At 38.7% G+C, this 18,660-nt stretch overlaps 2 protein-coding genes across 2 annotated transcripts; one reads left to right on the forward strand and one right to left on the reverse strand.

The window, feature by feature from the left end:
* The first annotated feature begins 868 nt into the window (after positions 1-868).
* LOC113058197 (protein FAM124B-like) lies at positions 869-12,537 on the forward strand. The gene is made up of 4 exons (XM_026225875.1): positions 869-1,450; positions 2,137-2,168; positions 2,281-3,065; positions 10,885-12,537. The coding sequence occupies exons 1-4, from the start codon at positions 1,371-1,373 to the stop codon at positions 11,440-11,442; spliced, it is 1,455 nt and encodes a 484-aa protein (XP_026081660.1). The 5' UTR covers positions 869-1,370; the 3' UTR covers positions 11,443-12,537.
* A 3,902-nt stretch (positions 12,538-16,439) lies between these two features.
* LOC113058890 (matrix metalloproteinase-28-like) lies at positions 16,440-17,064 on the reverse strand. Its single transcript, XM_026227156.1, has 2 exons — positions 16,540-17,064; positions 16,440-16,443 (listed from the first exon to the last, which is right to left on the reverse strand). Exons 1-2 carry the CDS (start codon positions 16,824-16,826, stop codon positions 16,440-16,442), a joined length of 291 nt encoding a protein of 96 aa, XP_026082941.1. The 5' UTR covers positions 16,827-17,064.
* Between the last annotated feature and the right edge of the window lie 1,596 nt (positions 17,065-18,660).

Below are 18,660 nucleotides of genomic sequence, written 5' to 3' on the forward strand. Positions count from 1 at the left end.
TTCATCTGTGGAAGCCTGCTTCCGTCACAGAATTATTATTATTATTTAATATCAAAAAACGTGTTCTATGATGAAAAATATATAACTCATAAAAAGTCACAATTATTATTATTTTTTAAATTTATTTATTTTTCCCATTCCATGGTGGAAACAGACAAAAAAAAAAAGCAGAATTGCAAGATTTTTTTTTTTATTATTCTCTGGTGGAAACTGTCTACCATATTGATCTATGTTTATACATGAGAATAAAAGGTTAAATTAAGTTTGTTCACATAAACCAATCCTATCTGTTAAGAAAAGTTGGATTAAATGGCTTGCTTCCTATGGATTACTTTTACAATGTCTTTAGAAACTTTTTGGGTCAAAAATGATAAGTATTTTGGAACAGCATATAAGATTAATAAATAGTAACAGGTTTTTTTTTTTTTTTTTTTTTTTTACTAAGCCACAAAATATCTCAGACTCTTAAAGTTTAACAAACTACCAGTGTACTCTCATCAGCTCATGAAGGACAAGACTCAATTATCCCAAATGTGACCTAATTAAGAGGTTAAGCTGTTGTTATTTCAACAAGTCTCAAGTCTTAATGCCAGTAACATAGTGATGCTGTCCTGGTTAAAAATGTTAAACCCCCGCTGACAGAATGAAAGCTTATTAACAAAGAATGCATGACTTTATTCTTAAATGCCACAGAGATTAAATATTGCAACTTGAGTTTCAATGAACTTGAAATAATGTGCAATGAGTTTCAATACAATTATTTTTGTCTGTAAAAGGCCTGAGTATAATGTTTTGTTCCTACAATCAAATAAACTTATAGAAGGAAATGTGTTTAAATTTCAAATAAAGATGCACATTTCAAACAAGAAAGAAAGACACTGTCACTAAGGATATCTAAACTTATAGATATAAATATATAAATATTTACCTTTTCAAAAACACAAATCTTTTAGTTAGAAAAGACAGTGCTTTGTTTTCAACACACGTTCCTCAGTGAAACTGTCTATTGTTCAGGAGTGCACACACTGCTGGAGAAGCTCGCTCAAAGTGTGTGTCCCACACAGGTCTGATGACAGCCATCTGCTGGGGTTCAGGCCCCTCAGTTCTTATTGTCCTCCAGAGAGGGAGGAAAGCCCTTCCCCCGACTCCTCATATTTGAGCTGTGCTCTCGGAAGTTATGATCCAGTGATGACTCGATCTAAATCAGCTTTTCAAATGATATTTTAGATGTTTAGCTAGAGTCCCTGTGATCATCATCATGAATTATAAAGGCTGAGGTGACGTCAGCGTGAACTCGACTCCTGCGAACACAAACAGGGTTTATGAAGCTCATGTTTAATGCGGGTTTTGTCCTCGAGTAAAGGCAGATAATGCTCCGAGGGCCGCCTCGCTTCACGAGCAGCAGCAGGACGGAGGATGAGACGCCGGACTCGGGCGCGGAGACCGCGGGGTGAGTTAGCGGAGAAAGATACACATCAGCTCACTTTTGTTTGCGTCTCTGAGCGGGAGAAACCCAGTAACGCACAGAGAGCGCCGAGTGCTTTATGACGTAAGCAACAAACGATACATTCTAACAGTTCAAACAACGTTTGATCTTTAAAAACGCGCCATTTAATGTGGATTGAGGTACATAATCTAAATCAGATCTAAACTATTTATTATTCAGTTGTATGTAACCTGCCAAGTGTTGAAGGACCATGAGTTAAACATTTAGTTTAGTTCTTTAGGGGGGAAAAAAACCGTTTCATGACTTTTGTGGTACATCAGCCCTTTTGCTATAGGATAGGCCATTCAGATGCTAATATATAAACAACACAGATTTGTATACCAAAAAATATTGTCAGGCATATTTAGCATCAGAATCATTAGATGTCATTAAAACACTCTATTTAAGGATCACAGTGCAATTTATATATATATTCCATAAACCCTAAAAATAAAGTTGGAGACATCCATCCAATATATATATATATCCTTAGCAGGGTACATTCTGATTAATATTTTTAAAGGATACCTCTATCTATTATTTATAAAAAAAAAAAAAAAAAAAAAACGTGTTTGCTATTTGCTTATAGATTGATATAATTTGACCAGAATTACACTCATTATAATAAGTGTGTTTTTTCTTTTCTTTAGATCTGAATGCAGTAAAATGTCCTGCAGTAGCAGTGAGTCCGTTTTCTTTATTAAATTTATTATCAACAGTTAGGCTTGTTTTGCCATCAGTGATTTGATTTTTCCTCACCGCTCTGTCTGTGGCTTGCTCTGCCCTTTGTTCAGCTGACCTCTCGGCTGTCCCGGGTCAGGAGCTCCTTCTGCTCACCATGCACCTGCTCACCAACCCCGGCACCTCGCTGCTCCTCCAGCACACTCTGGACCGCCTGCTGAAGTGGGTCCGTCCCGGCCTGCGCCTCTTCCACGTGTCTGAGCGGGCCTGTCCTCTTCATGACTACACCAGAGCTAACCAGTGCCCCTCGGCTGGCCACCCCTCACATGCCGTCACCATATTCTTACACGAGTCTTACGGCGAGGAGCGAATTCTCAGAGTACTGGACTTCCTGCAGTGTCCGCCCTGGCAGTACCACCATACAGAGAGCTGCGGTGCCAGAGAGGCCGGCGTTCATGTGAGCTCCCCGTCCAGCACCCTCCTGAGGCCTTATCTCCTGCCCAGCCGGGACTTCTACAGCCTGGGTGCAGGGATGCCGGTGTGGGGTGTGCGGCCGGTGCACTACGGAGAAGAGGTTGTGCGGGTGACTTTGCATAGCACCTATGATAACTTTGAGGACACTGTGCGTTTATATGAGACTGTGCTACAGAGGAGGGCAGAAGAGCAGAAGACAGGCTTTTGCTGGTTCACACTGCTCTCAGAAGCAGGCTTCAGCCTACAGCTGGCCATCAAGCAGCTCTCCCCCGGGGTGCGAGTAGAGCCGTGTTACTCCACGGTGCTGCAGTTCAGGGTGGGGGAGATCGGACAGCTCGTGCCCTTACTGCCCAACACCTGTTCGCCCATCAGTGCCAGCCGATGGCACACCGAAGACCTGGATGGCAACAAGATCCTCTTTCAGGTAGGTCACAGGAAATGTGCTTTGGTCTCAATAAACCCTTTTAGTGTACAGTCATATTAGAGTTTATATGGGTCTTAAGATTGTATTTAAAAGTCTTCCACAAATGAAGGCCTTAAAAGATCAGGGAGTCTTACAGGAAATTTATATTCATGGCATTAAGTTTTGCATAAATTGCAAAAAAAAAAAACAATAATAATAATAATTATATCTTCCTCTGTATTTTTTTTTTTTTGCCACTACAAAGATCTGAACATCCTTAATATAAATTTAAGATGCAAAATATAGGTACGAAATTTACCTTAAATGTAGTGAGTTTATGCTCAAAACAAGACAAATATCTGTCAGTGTAGTATGAAAAATAAACTTTTTTCTTTTTGAAAATGTCAGACAATTGGCTGATGAATTCAGTTCAGGTCAGATTCATTTGTATTCTGCTTTCCACAATACACATTGTTTCAAAGCAGCTTTATAGAAAATGCGTGCAACTAGATTACAATTTTATTTTATATGTATCCTAGTAATGCCCATTTCAGAAATGAACAGTTCAAGACAATAGAATCATACAGTTATAAAGTAATTCATTTAGGCACAAAAAAAAGCTTATTAAAGCAATTATTGCTAGAATGTTCACAATGATTACAATATATACATTTTAGGAGTTGTGCATGTTGATTCAAGTTGGCATCATCTGAGGTCCTTGCAGGGGTCAGCTTCATCTCTTCACAGGCGTTGGGTCAGCTAAAGTCTTCATACGAGCCTGGATCCACACTGGAGCTGGCGTAATCTCTAGTTAAGCACTATTGAAGACACCTGATGTTAACAAGCAGAATCACAAACGAGAAAAATCACAATTTGTGTGTCACCATTATAGTGTTCAGTGTTTGCTTTAGCTGGGATCTTGGCTTGTAACTTTTTACTTTTAAAGTTTGTTTGTCAAACCAAGAGTAAAAATCATTGCGTGTTGATGATTATGTTTTAATGTAATCGTTGTTTGACATGAATCACTGAACTCATTTACAGTCTTTTCTCAAAGTAAAACTTCCATTATTGATTGTCACAGCTTTGATTCCACAATGAAAAAATCTGTGTTTTCTATACATTTTGTAGGTATGTCTTGCAAGTGATTCTGATTTTTTTTTTATTACAGAATTCTAATTTTAGGCACACACAGATAACAATAATCAACGTATGAATCTCAACAACGGTGACAAACAACATATTCAGATAAACAGACCAACTCTGAACATCACAAAACTAGATAAAAAAAAATGAACATAAAAACGGCAAAAATAAAATATAGTTTGAATAAAAAGTTAAGAAGACAGTTCAGCTCATAATTTATTCATGCCGCAATGCATAATGGGAGCCATGGATGAGTTTTTATTGGCTACAACATGCTTTTTTGATGGTCACCGTTGTTGTGATGCTCACGCTGATTCCTGATGTCTGTGTGTCCAAACAAAAGATTACTTTTTTATGTAGAACTAACTATTAAAAACATGTCATACTATGTCAGAAATTCTGGGTTGCTTACTTTTCTTTTTCACTTAATTTATGTTTGCAGTAAAGAAATTTAAACTCAGGCATTCAGGTCACTCTATAACAAATAGCTCAAATCACAATCAATGGTACACATGATTGCCTTTGCTGTGGTCTGTCTGTATGATATAATTCAGTCACCACAGCCACATAAAATCTAAAGATAATAACTGAAGGGTCAAGATCCCAACTAAAGCAAACACTGAACACTATAATGGTGATACACAAATTGTGATTTTCTCAGTTGGTGATTCTGCTTGTTAACATCAGGTGTCTTCAATAATTGTCAATCGTAACTCAATTAACTTCTTAATTATCTCATTAACTTCAACTCTGCTTCAGTGTTACTTTTAACACTGCTTTAGTGTTTATATGAGTCCACACTCAAGAGTGTTAAATTAACACTGGGGATTTTGCTGTGTATATTGAAAATAACACAAGGACTAACAAAGATCCTTGCTGCATAACCATAATTTACTGCTGTTAACAGTTTTCATTTACACATCTGGGATATTTTTCCAAGACAGAAGCCTAAGGGTAAGTGGTTTTAGTTTTTTGAAAGGTAGTTCGCCTCTCAGGGGTGGGAAATTGACATTTGTGGTAACTAGGAGAGGAGAAATGCTCTTTTGAGTATGTTGGTCCACTATTAAAGTGGTAGTATGCTTAGGCACGCTCTGAATGGAAAGGACGGGCTTAGCTTGAATGGAGCTTCCATCTCTTTGTGTCAAGTGGAGGGATGGAGAGCGAGCATGAGACTTCTTTGAGGGAGTTCTGGCGTCATCGAGAACTGACCCTCTCCTCGTCCTCTCTGAGTTTGGATCAAGATTGCCTCTGAGGCTCAGGGTTCAACATCACTTTGGGGCATGCACCTTGACGCTTTGGAAAGGGGTAGCGTTTTGCCATCCAGTGGCACTGTAGCCCAGGCTCAAGTTTAGGCTGGGGCTGACACAGCGCCAGCTCGCCAGTCTGCTGAGAGGATGGGGCCTTCTGGCGACTTTGGCTAGAACTGACGAATTACCTGTGATGACTTTTGTAAAGCGCTCTGCAAACCCATCCATGGCAGGGCTAAACAGTTCCTTGAGAAAATCCGGCAAATCTAGTGAGGCAAACTTGTCAGCATCCCTGATCTTTTAGTCAAAATTGGTGTTCCAGCATGACTTGTCCATGTTGCAGAGAAGTTTGGTCTGAAATATTTGGAGCACCGCCATTCTGAGAGGCACTGAATACACCCTGTTTGCTAGGAATGAGATTGTCCTGCTGAACTTAGATGGGTGTGCTGCATGGGCTTTTAATCCCAGAAATGATGGAGAGCACAGATGTGCAATGACTGTCTCTTCCAAAGTGGGAGCTTGCTATAACTTTGCTCTTCAGCAATGTCAATAGTGGTGAGAGTGGTAGAGGGATTAACATGTGTTGATTATAGGGGTGTGCCATGTCCTGATGAGTTCCTCATAAACTGCATTAGGAAAGGGGCTGCATATTTTTACCCATGGATCCTGACGATATATTGAGATTGTATTGAGCTAAATGATCGCTCTGTGCTGGAAACTGAACATTTCATCATCCAGAACCTCAGACAACAGAGAAATCCGATTCTTTTACATGAACTGGTTATTTCGGATTTCCAAAAGAAATCAAACCATTCGCAGCTGACAAGGAGCGCTGATACTTATGTGTGAAGCCCACGAATCGAGGAGTTGCGGGGAGAGTGAGGCATGCAGGACCTGTGCCAGCATGAGTTCACTTGAGCCAGGTGTTTAAGCCCCGCTGTTTCTGCCTCCTAGGGGAGAGAGGAAACAGAAGAGCAGACCAGGGAGCACTGCTTTCATTGAAGAAGTAGATCCATGAGTGAAGAAGGGTAAGACTCATAATCTCTCCGTGAGAACATTCCTATGGAAAGTCAAACACACCGAAAGTAGGATGAAACAGCGAGATATTAAAGTGTTCATGTAGTTCTGACCGTTCATTGGCACGGCTCAATGGACCGAGCTGCGTGACTGACTTGACAGCACAGAGAGGAAGTGTTTACCAGCACCACCAAACTAATCTCACCAATGTGGCACTGAACAGTTATATCAGTGCAACGCTGGTGAGATTAGTGAGATTAGTTCACACCATACTGTCACCATACTGTCAGTTCGGTGGCACTGATAAACACTAATAAACACACTCTCTCTGCGCTGTCGAGTCGGTCATGCAACTTGGTCCATTGAGCCATGCCAATGACTGGTCAGCACTGCGTGAGCACTTTAATACCGCACTGTTTCATCCTACTTTCATTGTGTTTGGCTTCCCATACATTATTTCCCGGTGAGCGCATCCTCTGCGTGGGAGATAGGTCACCAGACAGCAGTGTTAATTTCGTTGACTAAATATTTTCGTCATTATTTTCGTCACGAATATATTTTTGTGGACGAAAACGAAACGAAAACTAAAAAAGAAGGCATTGATGGAGACTAAAACTATGACTAAATTGATTGACATTATCGTCAACGAATAAAGGACGAGACGAAAATAGACTGTGACGAAAATCAAATCAGCAGACAGGAGAGATGCGAGGAATGAACAAAAGAACCGGCAAAATGGAACAGGCGAGACTGCGTGAGAGAAGAGAACCAATCAGAGCCTGACTTATTGAGACGTGAAGCGAAGGTTTTCAGTTTTTAAATGAGCTCCCGGGAAGACGGCATTCGAAGAGGTGATGTCTAAAAAAGCTACAAAATGTCCACAGCTCACTTCACGTTTGACGACGAACAAAACAAAACAAAGCGTAAAGCACACGGAGCGCTCATTCGTGGCAAGAACACAACCAATTTGAAAAGACATTTACAGACGAGCCACCCGGACATTTTCTCAAATGTAATTTCACAACGATGTTCTTTTGTTTATTGAGCTAAGCAAAATTGGAAGACTGCAGTGCGTAGATGTTATAGCATTAAATATTACGAACTGAAAAGTACTGTAAAATAGCCCCTTCTTCAAGTTAGATGAGAGCACAATACTAATACGTAATATTATGATACATACATTTGATTAATACTAATGTTTAGTTTATTTTATAATGTTCTAATTGTTGACAATATCACAAATATTTCTATATTAGTCATGTGAAACGTGAATGTTCACATCCTATCATTATACATACTAATCTAGCAATATTATAGTATTTAAAACATACAATATTGCTAGACAAATGAATACCTTATAAAATCTTGTTACTTTTTTTATCCACCCAACTTTAAATATTTACTTTAAATGTATGCACTTATTGTTCAGCTCAGCTGTAAGCTTTAAGGTCCTGGACCTAACGTTATTTTTCTTTTATTGATGGTCAATTGGCAGCTAGTTATTGTTTACATTATCATGACAGTGTTTGTTGCTGCATAAAAGCTTTTGAATCGAAATAAAGACACAGTTGTGTTGAAATAAAGTTGAATTTGTGTTTTTATATATTTTGGTTAAGTTTGTTTCCTATACCAGCTGTAAAAAATTGTCTAGTAAATCTGTTATTGATTTTAGTCTTATTTTAGTCGACTAAAATACCAAGCAATTTTAGTCGACTAAAATAAGACTAAAATTAAAACAAATCAGATGACTAAAACTTGACTAAAACTAAAAAGAATTATAGTCAAAAGACTAAGACTAAAACTAAATTAAAATTTAGTGTCAAAATTAACACTGCCAGACAGGTGACACACTCACTGTGCCCATCTGCATCTTAAAGGGGTTCCCTATGAATGATACATATGTAGTGCTACATTTATAACAACGTCACTGGAAATTAGCTTTAATAGGCACCGAATAGCCACACGTGGAAGGCTTCTGGCTTCTTCCACTGCCAGGGCTTCTTCTCACGGCAACGAGCAGCAGACTGAGCTTCTTTCTTCCTCTTCTTCTTCTTCTTGCAGAGTCAGCGAGGAGATGATCTTCAGCACTGAAGGAGAAAAATTCTGATGAAATGGGGCTCAGAGCAGACTTATATAGCAGTCGGCTTCACACCTTTTGGCGGGTGGAAGTGCCATTGGTTGTGCAGTTATGAAAACATGAACAAATCAGGCTTCAGTATCAGAGTAAACAGGAGTTTCCAGTGATGCACTGGGAGAGACCATTTGAAAGGGAACCACTGATCTACAGTAACAGAAAACATAGACATCCGTTTAGATTTTGTACATGCATTTATTTTAAAATTAATGATAACATTTCATGTTTTGAACTATTTTTAGGCCTTCCCCCCCAACTCCAACAGCATTTTATTTTTAAAAGAATCTTTTTGTTCTAAACAATTTGAAAATGATTGAACGAATGTGTAAAGGCTGCAAATAGGGTCTTGTGGGTGACCTTCACAATTATACAAACCCGATTCCAAAAAAGTTGTGACAACTTGCAAATTGTGAATAAAAACAGAATGCAATGATGTGGAAGTTTCAAATGTCAGTATTTTATTCAGAATACAACATAGATGACATATCAAATATTTAAACTGAGAAAATGTATCATTTTAACAGAAAAATTTGTTGATTTTAAATTTCATGGCATCAACACATCTCAAAAAAGTTGGGCATGTTTACCACTGTGTGTCATCCCCTCTTCTTTATAACAGTCTGCAAACGTCTGGGGACTGAGGAGACAAGTTGCTCAAGTTTAGGAATAGGAATATTGTCCCATTCTTGTCTAGTACAGGCTTCTAGTTGTTCAACTGTCTTAGGTCTTCTTTGTCACATCTTCCTCTTTATGATGCACCAAATGTTTTCTATGGTGAAAGATCTGGACTGCAGACTGGTCATTTCAGTACCCGGATCCTTCTTCTACGCAGCCATGATGTTGTAATTCATGCAGTATGTGGTCTGGCATTGTTGGAAAATGCAAGGTCTTCCCTGAAAAAGAGACGACGTCTGGATGTGAGCATATGTTGTTCTAGAGCTTGGATATATCTTTCAGCATTGATGGTGCCTTTACAGATGTGTAAGCTGCCCATGCCACACACACTCATGCAACCCCATACCATCACATGGTAACATGGCGTCCCAGTTTTCCAAAAAGAACTTCAAATTTTGATTCATTTGACCACAGAACAGTTTTCCACTTTGCCACAGTTCATTTTAAATCAGCCTTGGTCCAGAGAAAACTCCTGCGCTTCTGTATTATGTTTAGATATGGTTTCTTTTTTGACCTATAGAGTATTAGCTGGAGACGGTGAATGGCACGGTGGATTGTGTTCACCAACAGTGTTTTCTGGAAGTATTCCTGAGCCCATGTTGTGATCTACATTACAGTATCATTCCTGTATGTGATGCAGTGCCGTCTAAGGGCAGAAGATCACAGGCATCCAGTATGGTTTTCCAGCCTTGACCCTCACACACAGAGATTGTTCCAGATTCTCTGAATCATTGGATGATATTATACATTGTAGATGATGATAACTTCAAACTCTTTGCAATTTTTCTCTGAGAAACTCCTTTCTGATATTGCTCCACTATTTTTCACAGCAGCATTTGGGGAATTGGTGATCCTCTGCCCATCTTGACTTCTGAGAAACACTGCCACTCTGAGAGGCTCTTTTATACCCAATCAAGTTGCCAATTGGCCTAATAAGTTGCAAATTGGTCCTCCAGCTGTTCCTTATATGAACATTTAACTTTTCTGGCCTCTTATTGCTACACGTCCCAACATTTTTGGAATGTGTAGCTCTCATGAAATCCAAAATGAGCCAATATTTGGCAAGACATTTCAAAATGACTCACTTTCAACATTTAATATGTTATCTATATTCTAATGTGAATAAAATATAAGTTTATGAGATTTGTAAATTTTTCCAATCATTTTTTTACTCACAATTTGTACAGTGTCCCAACCTTTTTGGAATCGGGTTTGTATATAGCTGCCCACTGCTCCGGGTGTGTGTTCATGGTGTGTTCATGTCTCACTGCTGTGTATGTGCACTTGGATGGGTTAAATGCAGAGCACCAATTCTGAGTATGAGTTACCGTACTTGGCAAATGTCATGACTTTCACTTTTTCACTTTCACTTTGAGGCAAGTGAAAGTGAGTTTTGATAGAGTTACTTGTTGATCTGTGCTACTTGAGCTGCAAACTGTTTAAGACAATTTAGTAATGAATTTTTTTAATTCTCAAAACATAATCAAAATCTTTTCTTTTTCATTCTTCTGAAGAAAAAGTCCCCTACCTCTTTGATGGCCTGAGGGTGATTAAATTAACATAAAATTTCCATTTTTGGGTCTTTAATGACTGTTGAACTGATAAAGTATGGTTTTCTCCACAGGTTACAGCTCCAACACAAGCCCAAGGCTTCCTGAGGTCTGCGTTTCCTCTGAGCTGTCCGAGGATGCTCCTGAGGAGCTGTGTAGCTGGCAGACCTCCTTCCACCTCTCCCTGCAGGAGGAAGTCCCATCTGAAGGAGCACTTTGAGGACCGCTGTGCCCATAGTATGAGGTCAGGCACATGTGGCAGGGAGTGTGCCGGGTCAGACAGCACCCGAAGCTCTCCTCCAGGAAGCTCCTGTTACTCGTCCCAGCGCAGCAGCCCCGCAGGCCTGTCGATGAACTGGTACGAGCCCATGATAACCTCAGAAACCTCCCTATCCCACCTCCAGCTGGAAGAGGAAGAGCCAGAGATGAATGTGGACACGGGTTGTGCTGTGAAGCCGCAGGCTGCTTTAGGAGTGTCTGCTCTGCTGACTCTGTCTAGAGACCTGAAACACGTCCTGGATGAGCCTCGGTGGACCACTGATGAAAGCACAACGAGCGTCATAGCAGAGACACAGGCTTCACAATGGCACAGTCAACATCAACATGCACAAGTAGATGAGTTCTTCATCTGAATGTTACTATTTACTCATTTCTTTGGAAAAGCAGCAAACATTTACATGAATGCATTTGCCAAAGCCACTTCACATTTTTTTTACTTTCACATATGATCATCCACTCGCATCGTTGATTACATAATCTTAACAAATGACATAAATATAATTTTTATTTGAATTTTATCTTTTCTATAGCATTTATAGTGGCATTCAAAAGATAATGAAAATGCTTCTATTTTGCATATTAGTACAGATTTTTCAATGCAAGTTACATGATCATCATAACGTTAAACAGAGATTACCTAACAAATTTAAGAACAGATCATCCTGGGGGGAAGGGATCTGGGTTAACTACACAGTAAAACCCCCAGTGTTAAATTAACACTCCCAGTGTTTATATAATCCATACTCAGAGTTTTAAAGTAACATAAGCAGTGTTAAAGTTAATGAGATAATTAGTTTAGTAATTGAGTGATTATTGAGCATTATTGAAGGACAATTGCAGTTAACTAACTGAATCACTGAAACAGAGAAACAAGAATAGAAATAAATATGAGCAGATATACAAGAACTAGTACTGACTTCAGCCCCAACCTTAGATGAAATCAACATATGATAAAAGAAGACAATAAATCTCTGGAGATCTCACCAGAGGAGGATTAAACAACTCCACAAACAGCTTTACCAGCTTCACACATTACTAACAAGACTGAGTTTAGATTGTGACGTTTTAGTTTTGTTATCAAGTTACCATTATCGAGATCAGTGTTTGCTTAAGTTGAGCTCTTGACGCTTGACTTTAAACACTTGAAATAAAAGAAAAGACCTAGAAAAAAAATAGGTGTTGTCTATGGCTCAGTAAAAACTTTCTCAGCATAAAATTACTTGTATAATTGACAGCCTTGAGATTGATCTGAAGCACTCTTGCAACTTATTCTGAAATAAAAATTTAGGTTTATTTATTAAACAGACTTCAAGAATTAGCATATGAATCTCAACAATGGTGACGATCTACATACAGCTCCATGTTGTACAGTGTTGTGGGTAACGCGTTACAAAGTAACGCGTTAGAGTACTCTAATTACTTTTTTCCTGAAATTTGTAACTTAACGCGTTAGTTTCGTGCGTAAGTAATCAGTAACTTCGTTATTTTTTAAAAAAAGTAATCCGTTACTTTAAGGAAAGGAAAATCCCGACTGCAGCCTGCTTTTTGTCAGACAGTAGGCCTAGGTCTACTGTGCCACCTGCGGATGTATCAGCGGAGCCGAAGCTCTGTGATCGTAAAGTCAATGGCTGTGATGCGTCTGTGCCCTGCGCCTGACCCTGTGTGTGTGTGTGTGGGGGGGTTTTTTTTTTCGAACTCCCGGCAAGATAGCAGAGAGGACAGCGGTTTATGGAAGTACGCACATTATTTTCAATTTGTCAACGAAAAAGAAAAGAACATAACGGTAAAATGCACACACTGCTTTGGTGAAAAGCTTCTGTCGACCGCCAAAAATTCTACCTCAAATTTAACGCTACGTTTTAAACACTACTTTGAAGAGTAAATGTAAGAGGACTGTGTTAAAGCGAATTTAGGCTTTTGACTGTGAGTGACACTTTAATAATAATTAGTTCGGCTATTAAGCGATTTGTCATTTGCCTGTGTGGCAGTGAAGGATTTAATTCGGTTTGTTATCATTTTTGTTTGACAGGCAGCTGTTAATTTCTGTTAGATCATTGGCTGGCTGGTTGTTCATAATTTCTAAATGGATTTAAATCTGCAAGCCTGTTTAAGGTTGTGTTTACAAGTAAGCATTCTTGTACTTTGATAACTGCATTATTTAAAGTTAAAGAAAAATCAGGAGTTATCTTGTGGTGCTCATAATATACAGTAGCCTAGGCTACCCGGGCTGGGTAGGTGCGAATTTTGATTAATAATATGTTCTGTGATAATAAATAAATAAAACGCCATGTGGAATAGCCGATTGCTGACTGTCTTTCCTGTTATTGTTATCCTGCAGTGTTAATTTAGTCGGATGACTGACGTTATTCATTGTCGGGAGTCACGACTTCTAGGTGCATTTAAAGGGGCCGGGGGCTGTGTCTGTGAGCCGCTGAAAACGGCTTTTAATTTTTGGTAACGCATGAGTACTCTAACGCGTTACTATTATGAATAGGTAACGCTGTATCATAACTGATTACTTTTAATTGATGGTAACGTTGTAACCTAACTAACTACTTTCCAAAGTAACTGTACCCAACACTGATGTTGTAGTGCATTTTGGGAGCACCAATCAAAACTCATCCATTGCTCCCAGCATGCTGCATGAATAAATTATACACCTGAACTGTCTTGGTATTTCATTCTTACTATTTGCTTTTGTTTTGCAATTTTTGTTGTTACTTTTACTAGCATTTTTGTGACGTTCACAGATCATCTTTTTTTTTTTTTTTACTGAATAAGTTTATTGTCACCATTGTTGAGATTTACTCATTGATAATTGAAGTGTGTACGATAATGCAGTTTGAAATGTTTCAGTCCAATTTATTTTTACAAGTCTTTCAAATGAGTAATTTAATTATTGGGTCAAGCTTTGTATTTCAGGTGATTTTTAACCAAATCAAGCATTAAACCAATTTTTAATGGATTAACTATCAACAAGTGACTGAGTTTATACACGCGCACACAGCTACGACAGTTAACACTAATCACTGTTATGGTGACACACGTCAGAGTTAAACCTCTGTTAATTCTCAATAAAAACTTTTGTAGATGTCTAACAGAAATAAAGTCAGTCTGTTTAGTAATAAGTGGAGCTGGTAATGCGGTTTGTGGTGAGATCTCCAGAGATTTAATGTCTTCTTTTATCTTCAATTGATTTCATCTAAGGTTGTGGCTGAAGTCAGTTGTAGTTCTTGTGTTTCTGTATATCTCTTTTTCTGTTCTCTTCTGTCCTTCAGTGATTCTGCTTGTTAACAGGCTTTTTAAGGCTGAAATTACTTCATATTTAATATATATACAGGTTTTGTTGCTCAGATAAGGTCCAGTTCTGGTTAATTTCTTTACTCTTGGCTGACATGTGGCATTGCTATGGCCTGCTTGTGGCTCAAATCTGGTAAACAGGAGTGGTCCGCCCAAGTGCCATTATTCCACGCTGCATGTGGGCCAGATCATCTTTCCACGGGTGCAGTACTCTGGGCCGACACAATGATGCTATTTGTGAAATCATTAGCACTAAACATTACAAACTCAGATTTTCTTTAATATTTCCCTCAGATAGGATGATCTTTGTTAGGCAGCCTTCATTTATTTTGTGTAATTTATTGTGTAGCATGCATCATGTTTATTTTTCACATTCTTTAATCACCCACAATCAGGGGCGTAGGATTGGGGGGGGGGGGGGGGCACCAGGTATGGTTGTGAATTTAAGATACACAATCTTCCAAGTCATTATGAACATGAACAATAATCACACCATAATGTGATTTTATGGTAATAAAAAAAATTATATATACACAGTACAGACCAAAAGTTTGGACACAACTTCTCATTCAAAGAGTTTCCTTTATTTTCATGACTATGAAAATTGTGTTGTCACACTGAAGGCATCGAGGGCTATTTGAGCAAGAAGGAGAGTGATGGGGTGCTGCTCCAGATGACCTGGCCTCCACAGTCACCGGACCTGAACCCAATCCAGATGGTTTAGGGGTGAGCTGGACCGCAGACAGAAGGCAAAAGGGCCAACAAGAGCTAAGCATCTCTCGGGGAACTCCTTCAAGACTGTTGAATAATAATAATAATAATTCTTTACATTTATATAGTGCTTTTCTAGACACTCAAAGTGCTTTACATAGACAGGGGGTATCTCCTCATCCACCACCAGTGTGCAGCATCCACCTGGATGATGCGACGGCAGCCATATTGCTCCAGAACGCCCACCAAACACCAGCTTACTGATGGAGAGGAGACAGAGTGATGAAGCCAATCAGCAGATATGGGGATTGTTAGGAGGCCATGATGGTCAGAGACCAATGGGCGAATTTAGCCAGGATGCCGAGGTCACACCTCTACTCTTTCCGAAAGACATCCTGGGATTTTTAATGACCACAGAGAGTCAGGACCTTGGTTTAACGTCTCATCCGAAGGACAGTGCTTGTTGACAGTATAGTGTCCCCATCACTACACTGGGGCGCTAGGACCCACACAGAACACAGGGTGAGCGCCCCCTGCTGGCCTCACTAGCACCTCTTCCAGCAGCAACCTAGTTTTCAAATAAAATGATGTGTGACAAAGACAGCCAGTACTCTGATGCTGATGTTGGTTCACAAAATAACAGTTGTGTTTTTACTGTCATACATGTGGGGGCGCTATTACACATCTTCTGCATGAGTACAAAACCTCCTGAAAACAAACACGCGTAAACAAGACAGAAAAACTAGCTATTCTTATGTAAGTAGATGCATAATGTGATTATCAGCAATAGGCAGCATATAAATGAAAACTGCATAATGTTATGGAGTAAAAGGATGATCCCAGGAGATATGTGGCTGTGCAAGCTTTGGAGGTGTTGATGGTAGCGATTTACTGGATTTATGCTTTTGATAATCGTACTGAATACTATCCAAAATGTAGTTTTTGATCAAAATGTGATTTTCTAACCTTTTTGTTCAAAATTAAAACATTTTAGGAAACCTACTTATTCAAGTGTTGATAAAAAAGAATGCTTTAATCTAGAATAAAACTGAATTTAATAATAATAAAAAAAAAATTAAAAACCATCTTTGGCTGTCAACGTTTTTCTCAAAGCGATGGCAGGAAAAGAGTTAATAAGCATTGAAATTATTATTAGCACTGACATTACACCACCTTTATTAAAATGAAAAAATAATTTTCTACGTATTCAAGCCAACATATTTCAGTTTCAAAGGCAACATTTCTCATTTTAATTTAAGCATGTTTTTAAATAATTCCAATCTCTAGACACATAAATGGACAATATTTACAATAAGATAATTATAAAATATTGACATGCTTATCTAAAAGACACATTATCGTGAGTCCAAGTATAATTAATTTTAGTTTACATAATTTTTAGGTGAAATTCTAAATAAATTAACATTAACAAACATAACAAGCAATTATATCCTGCAGTGATCCGCACCTTTCCAGGATCAAACCTCCAGTACTGCTGCTCTTTAAAGAAATACAGCTTTCCGTCCGGTCGAGTCAAGGCCCCGTTGAGTCCGCGTGGAAGCCCCTTCCAGTCCTGCAGGGCACGAGGATAGTACGGCTCCACGCTGAGAGACTCCAGGTTCAGGACATAGTAGCGGGATCCTCTGAAGAGCACCATGTGTCCCAGAGGATGGTAGAAGAAGGCACAGTCAGAGTGATTCGGCAAACCCAGATCACTGCTCTTCATGGGGAACCCAGGGTCCAGATCAGAGCCTGAGTAACGCCAGATCCGCCGTCCTGCCAGAAGAAAACAACACAGAGATGAGTGAAGTATTCGGAATTTATAATTTTTTTTTTACCTTATCAGAATCATACAAAACTTGATAAAAGCACTTAGTATGTGAAAAAAAAGATAATCATAATAATGGACATGATTTGAAAATGTTAAATGGTCCTAAAAAATAGCCACATTCAAAAATGAGTAGCGAGAGAAAGCAAAAAACAACAACATTTGAGATGTTTCCCAATGACAGGACCTCGAAGCCACAACATTTTATCACATTCCCACAAATTAATATCTCACACGGGACGATCAACTACTTTACGAGATGGGTGGAAAGTGGAAACCCTCCACACTGTAAAACTCGACAAGTTAACTTAACTCAAATCGTTTGAGTAAACAGATATCCTTAAGTTATGTTAACTCAAACCATTTGAGGAAACCGATTGCCTTAAACCATTTAAGTTGAAAAAAACTAACAGTTATGAGTACTCTGAACTTAATTCAGTTGAGTTCACTGAAAGAAGATATACATTGTACATTGAAGTAATTAATTGAGTGATAATTGTGAATTAGTGATGAACAGCTGCTGTTAACAAACAGAATCACTGAAGAAAAGAGAAACACAAGAACTACTACAACTGACTTCAGACACAGCCTTAGATGAAATCAACTGAAATAAAATACATGAAATCTCTCAAGATCTGATTAAACAACCCACAAACAGCATCAGCAGCTCCACTTATTAATAACCAGAATGACTTTATTTCTGTCAGACGTCTACAGAAGATCTTATTGAGAATGAACTAAGGTTTAGATGTTGATTTATTGTTTCATTTGAAGTAACCATGTTAGAGATCAGTGTTTGCTTTAGTTGGGCTCTTGACCTTTGATTTCTGTCTTAGTCTTTTCTCTGGCTGTTATAACCGTGTGTTTCTAAAACACATTTGTTGTAACTCAAAAGCCCAGAAGAAAAGCCATCAGGTGTTAACCTGTATCTAGGTGTAGATTGTTATACTTTATAATATTTATTATTCCCAATTATTGATCTGTATGGAGTCTAATCTCTGATGAAGTAGGTGTTGTGTAATTAGTAGAAGTTAGAGTTGTGACGTTCGCGAACGAACCGATTCTTTTGAACGGCTCATATACATGAACGATGGGAGCCGAGTCGCGACTGGAGAGGAGCCGTTCTTTCTATCGTTCTTTTTTCCTATACGTGTTTCACACAGATTCATACAAATGAGCTCCTCCAGGAGACAGAACAGTTATAAGGGGAGGGGCGCACCCAGCGCAGGCCAACCCTTTATAGCGTGATGATATTAGTTATTAGTTGTGCATGCATTTACATTGCATTTTGTGTTCATTTAAAACTTATTTTAAAATCATTAAAAATGTTCTTTTGTGATACTGTACTTGTATAGAAATGTTTCACTAAAAGCTGTTTTCCACAGACATTCATTGCAGCCCACTTTGTTATTGTTCATTGACTTGAAGGGGCTGATGTCCTATTTGCAAAGTTTACAGTAGTAATAGTATGTAGTATGTAGACATTTCCATTTTATTTATTATAATTTTATCTACTTTAAAAAATAAAATAGTTTTCTATCAAAATGTTCTTGTGTGATAACAATGTTCTTGTGTGGAAGTGTTTGTAGTAAAAGCTGTTTTGCACAGAAATTCATTGCAGCCGGCTTTGTTTTTTATGTTTATTTGTGAGTAGGTATTGTATGAATAACATAAGTCAACGTAGTTTTACACACACACACACACACACACACACACACACACACACACACAC

This window comes from Carassius auratus, chromosome 40, assembly GCF_003368295.1.
Source record: "Carassius auratus strain Wakin chromosome 40, ASM336829v1, whole genome shotgun sequence".
Taxonomy (NCBI): domain Eukaryota; kingdom Metazoa; phylum Chordata; class Actinopteri; order Cypriniformes; family Cyprinidae; genus Carassius; species Carassius auratus.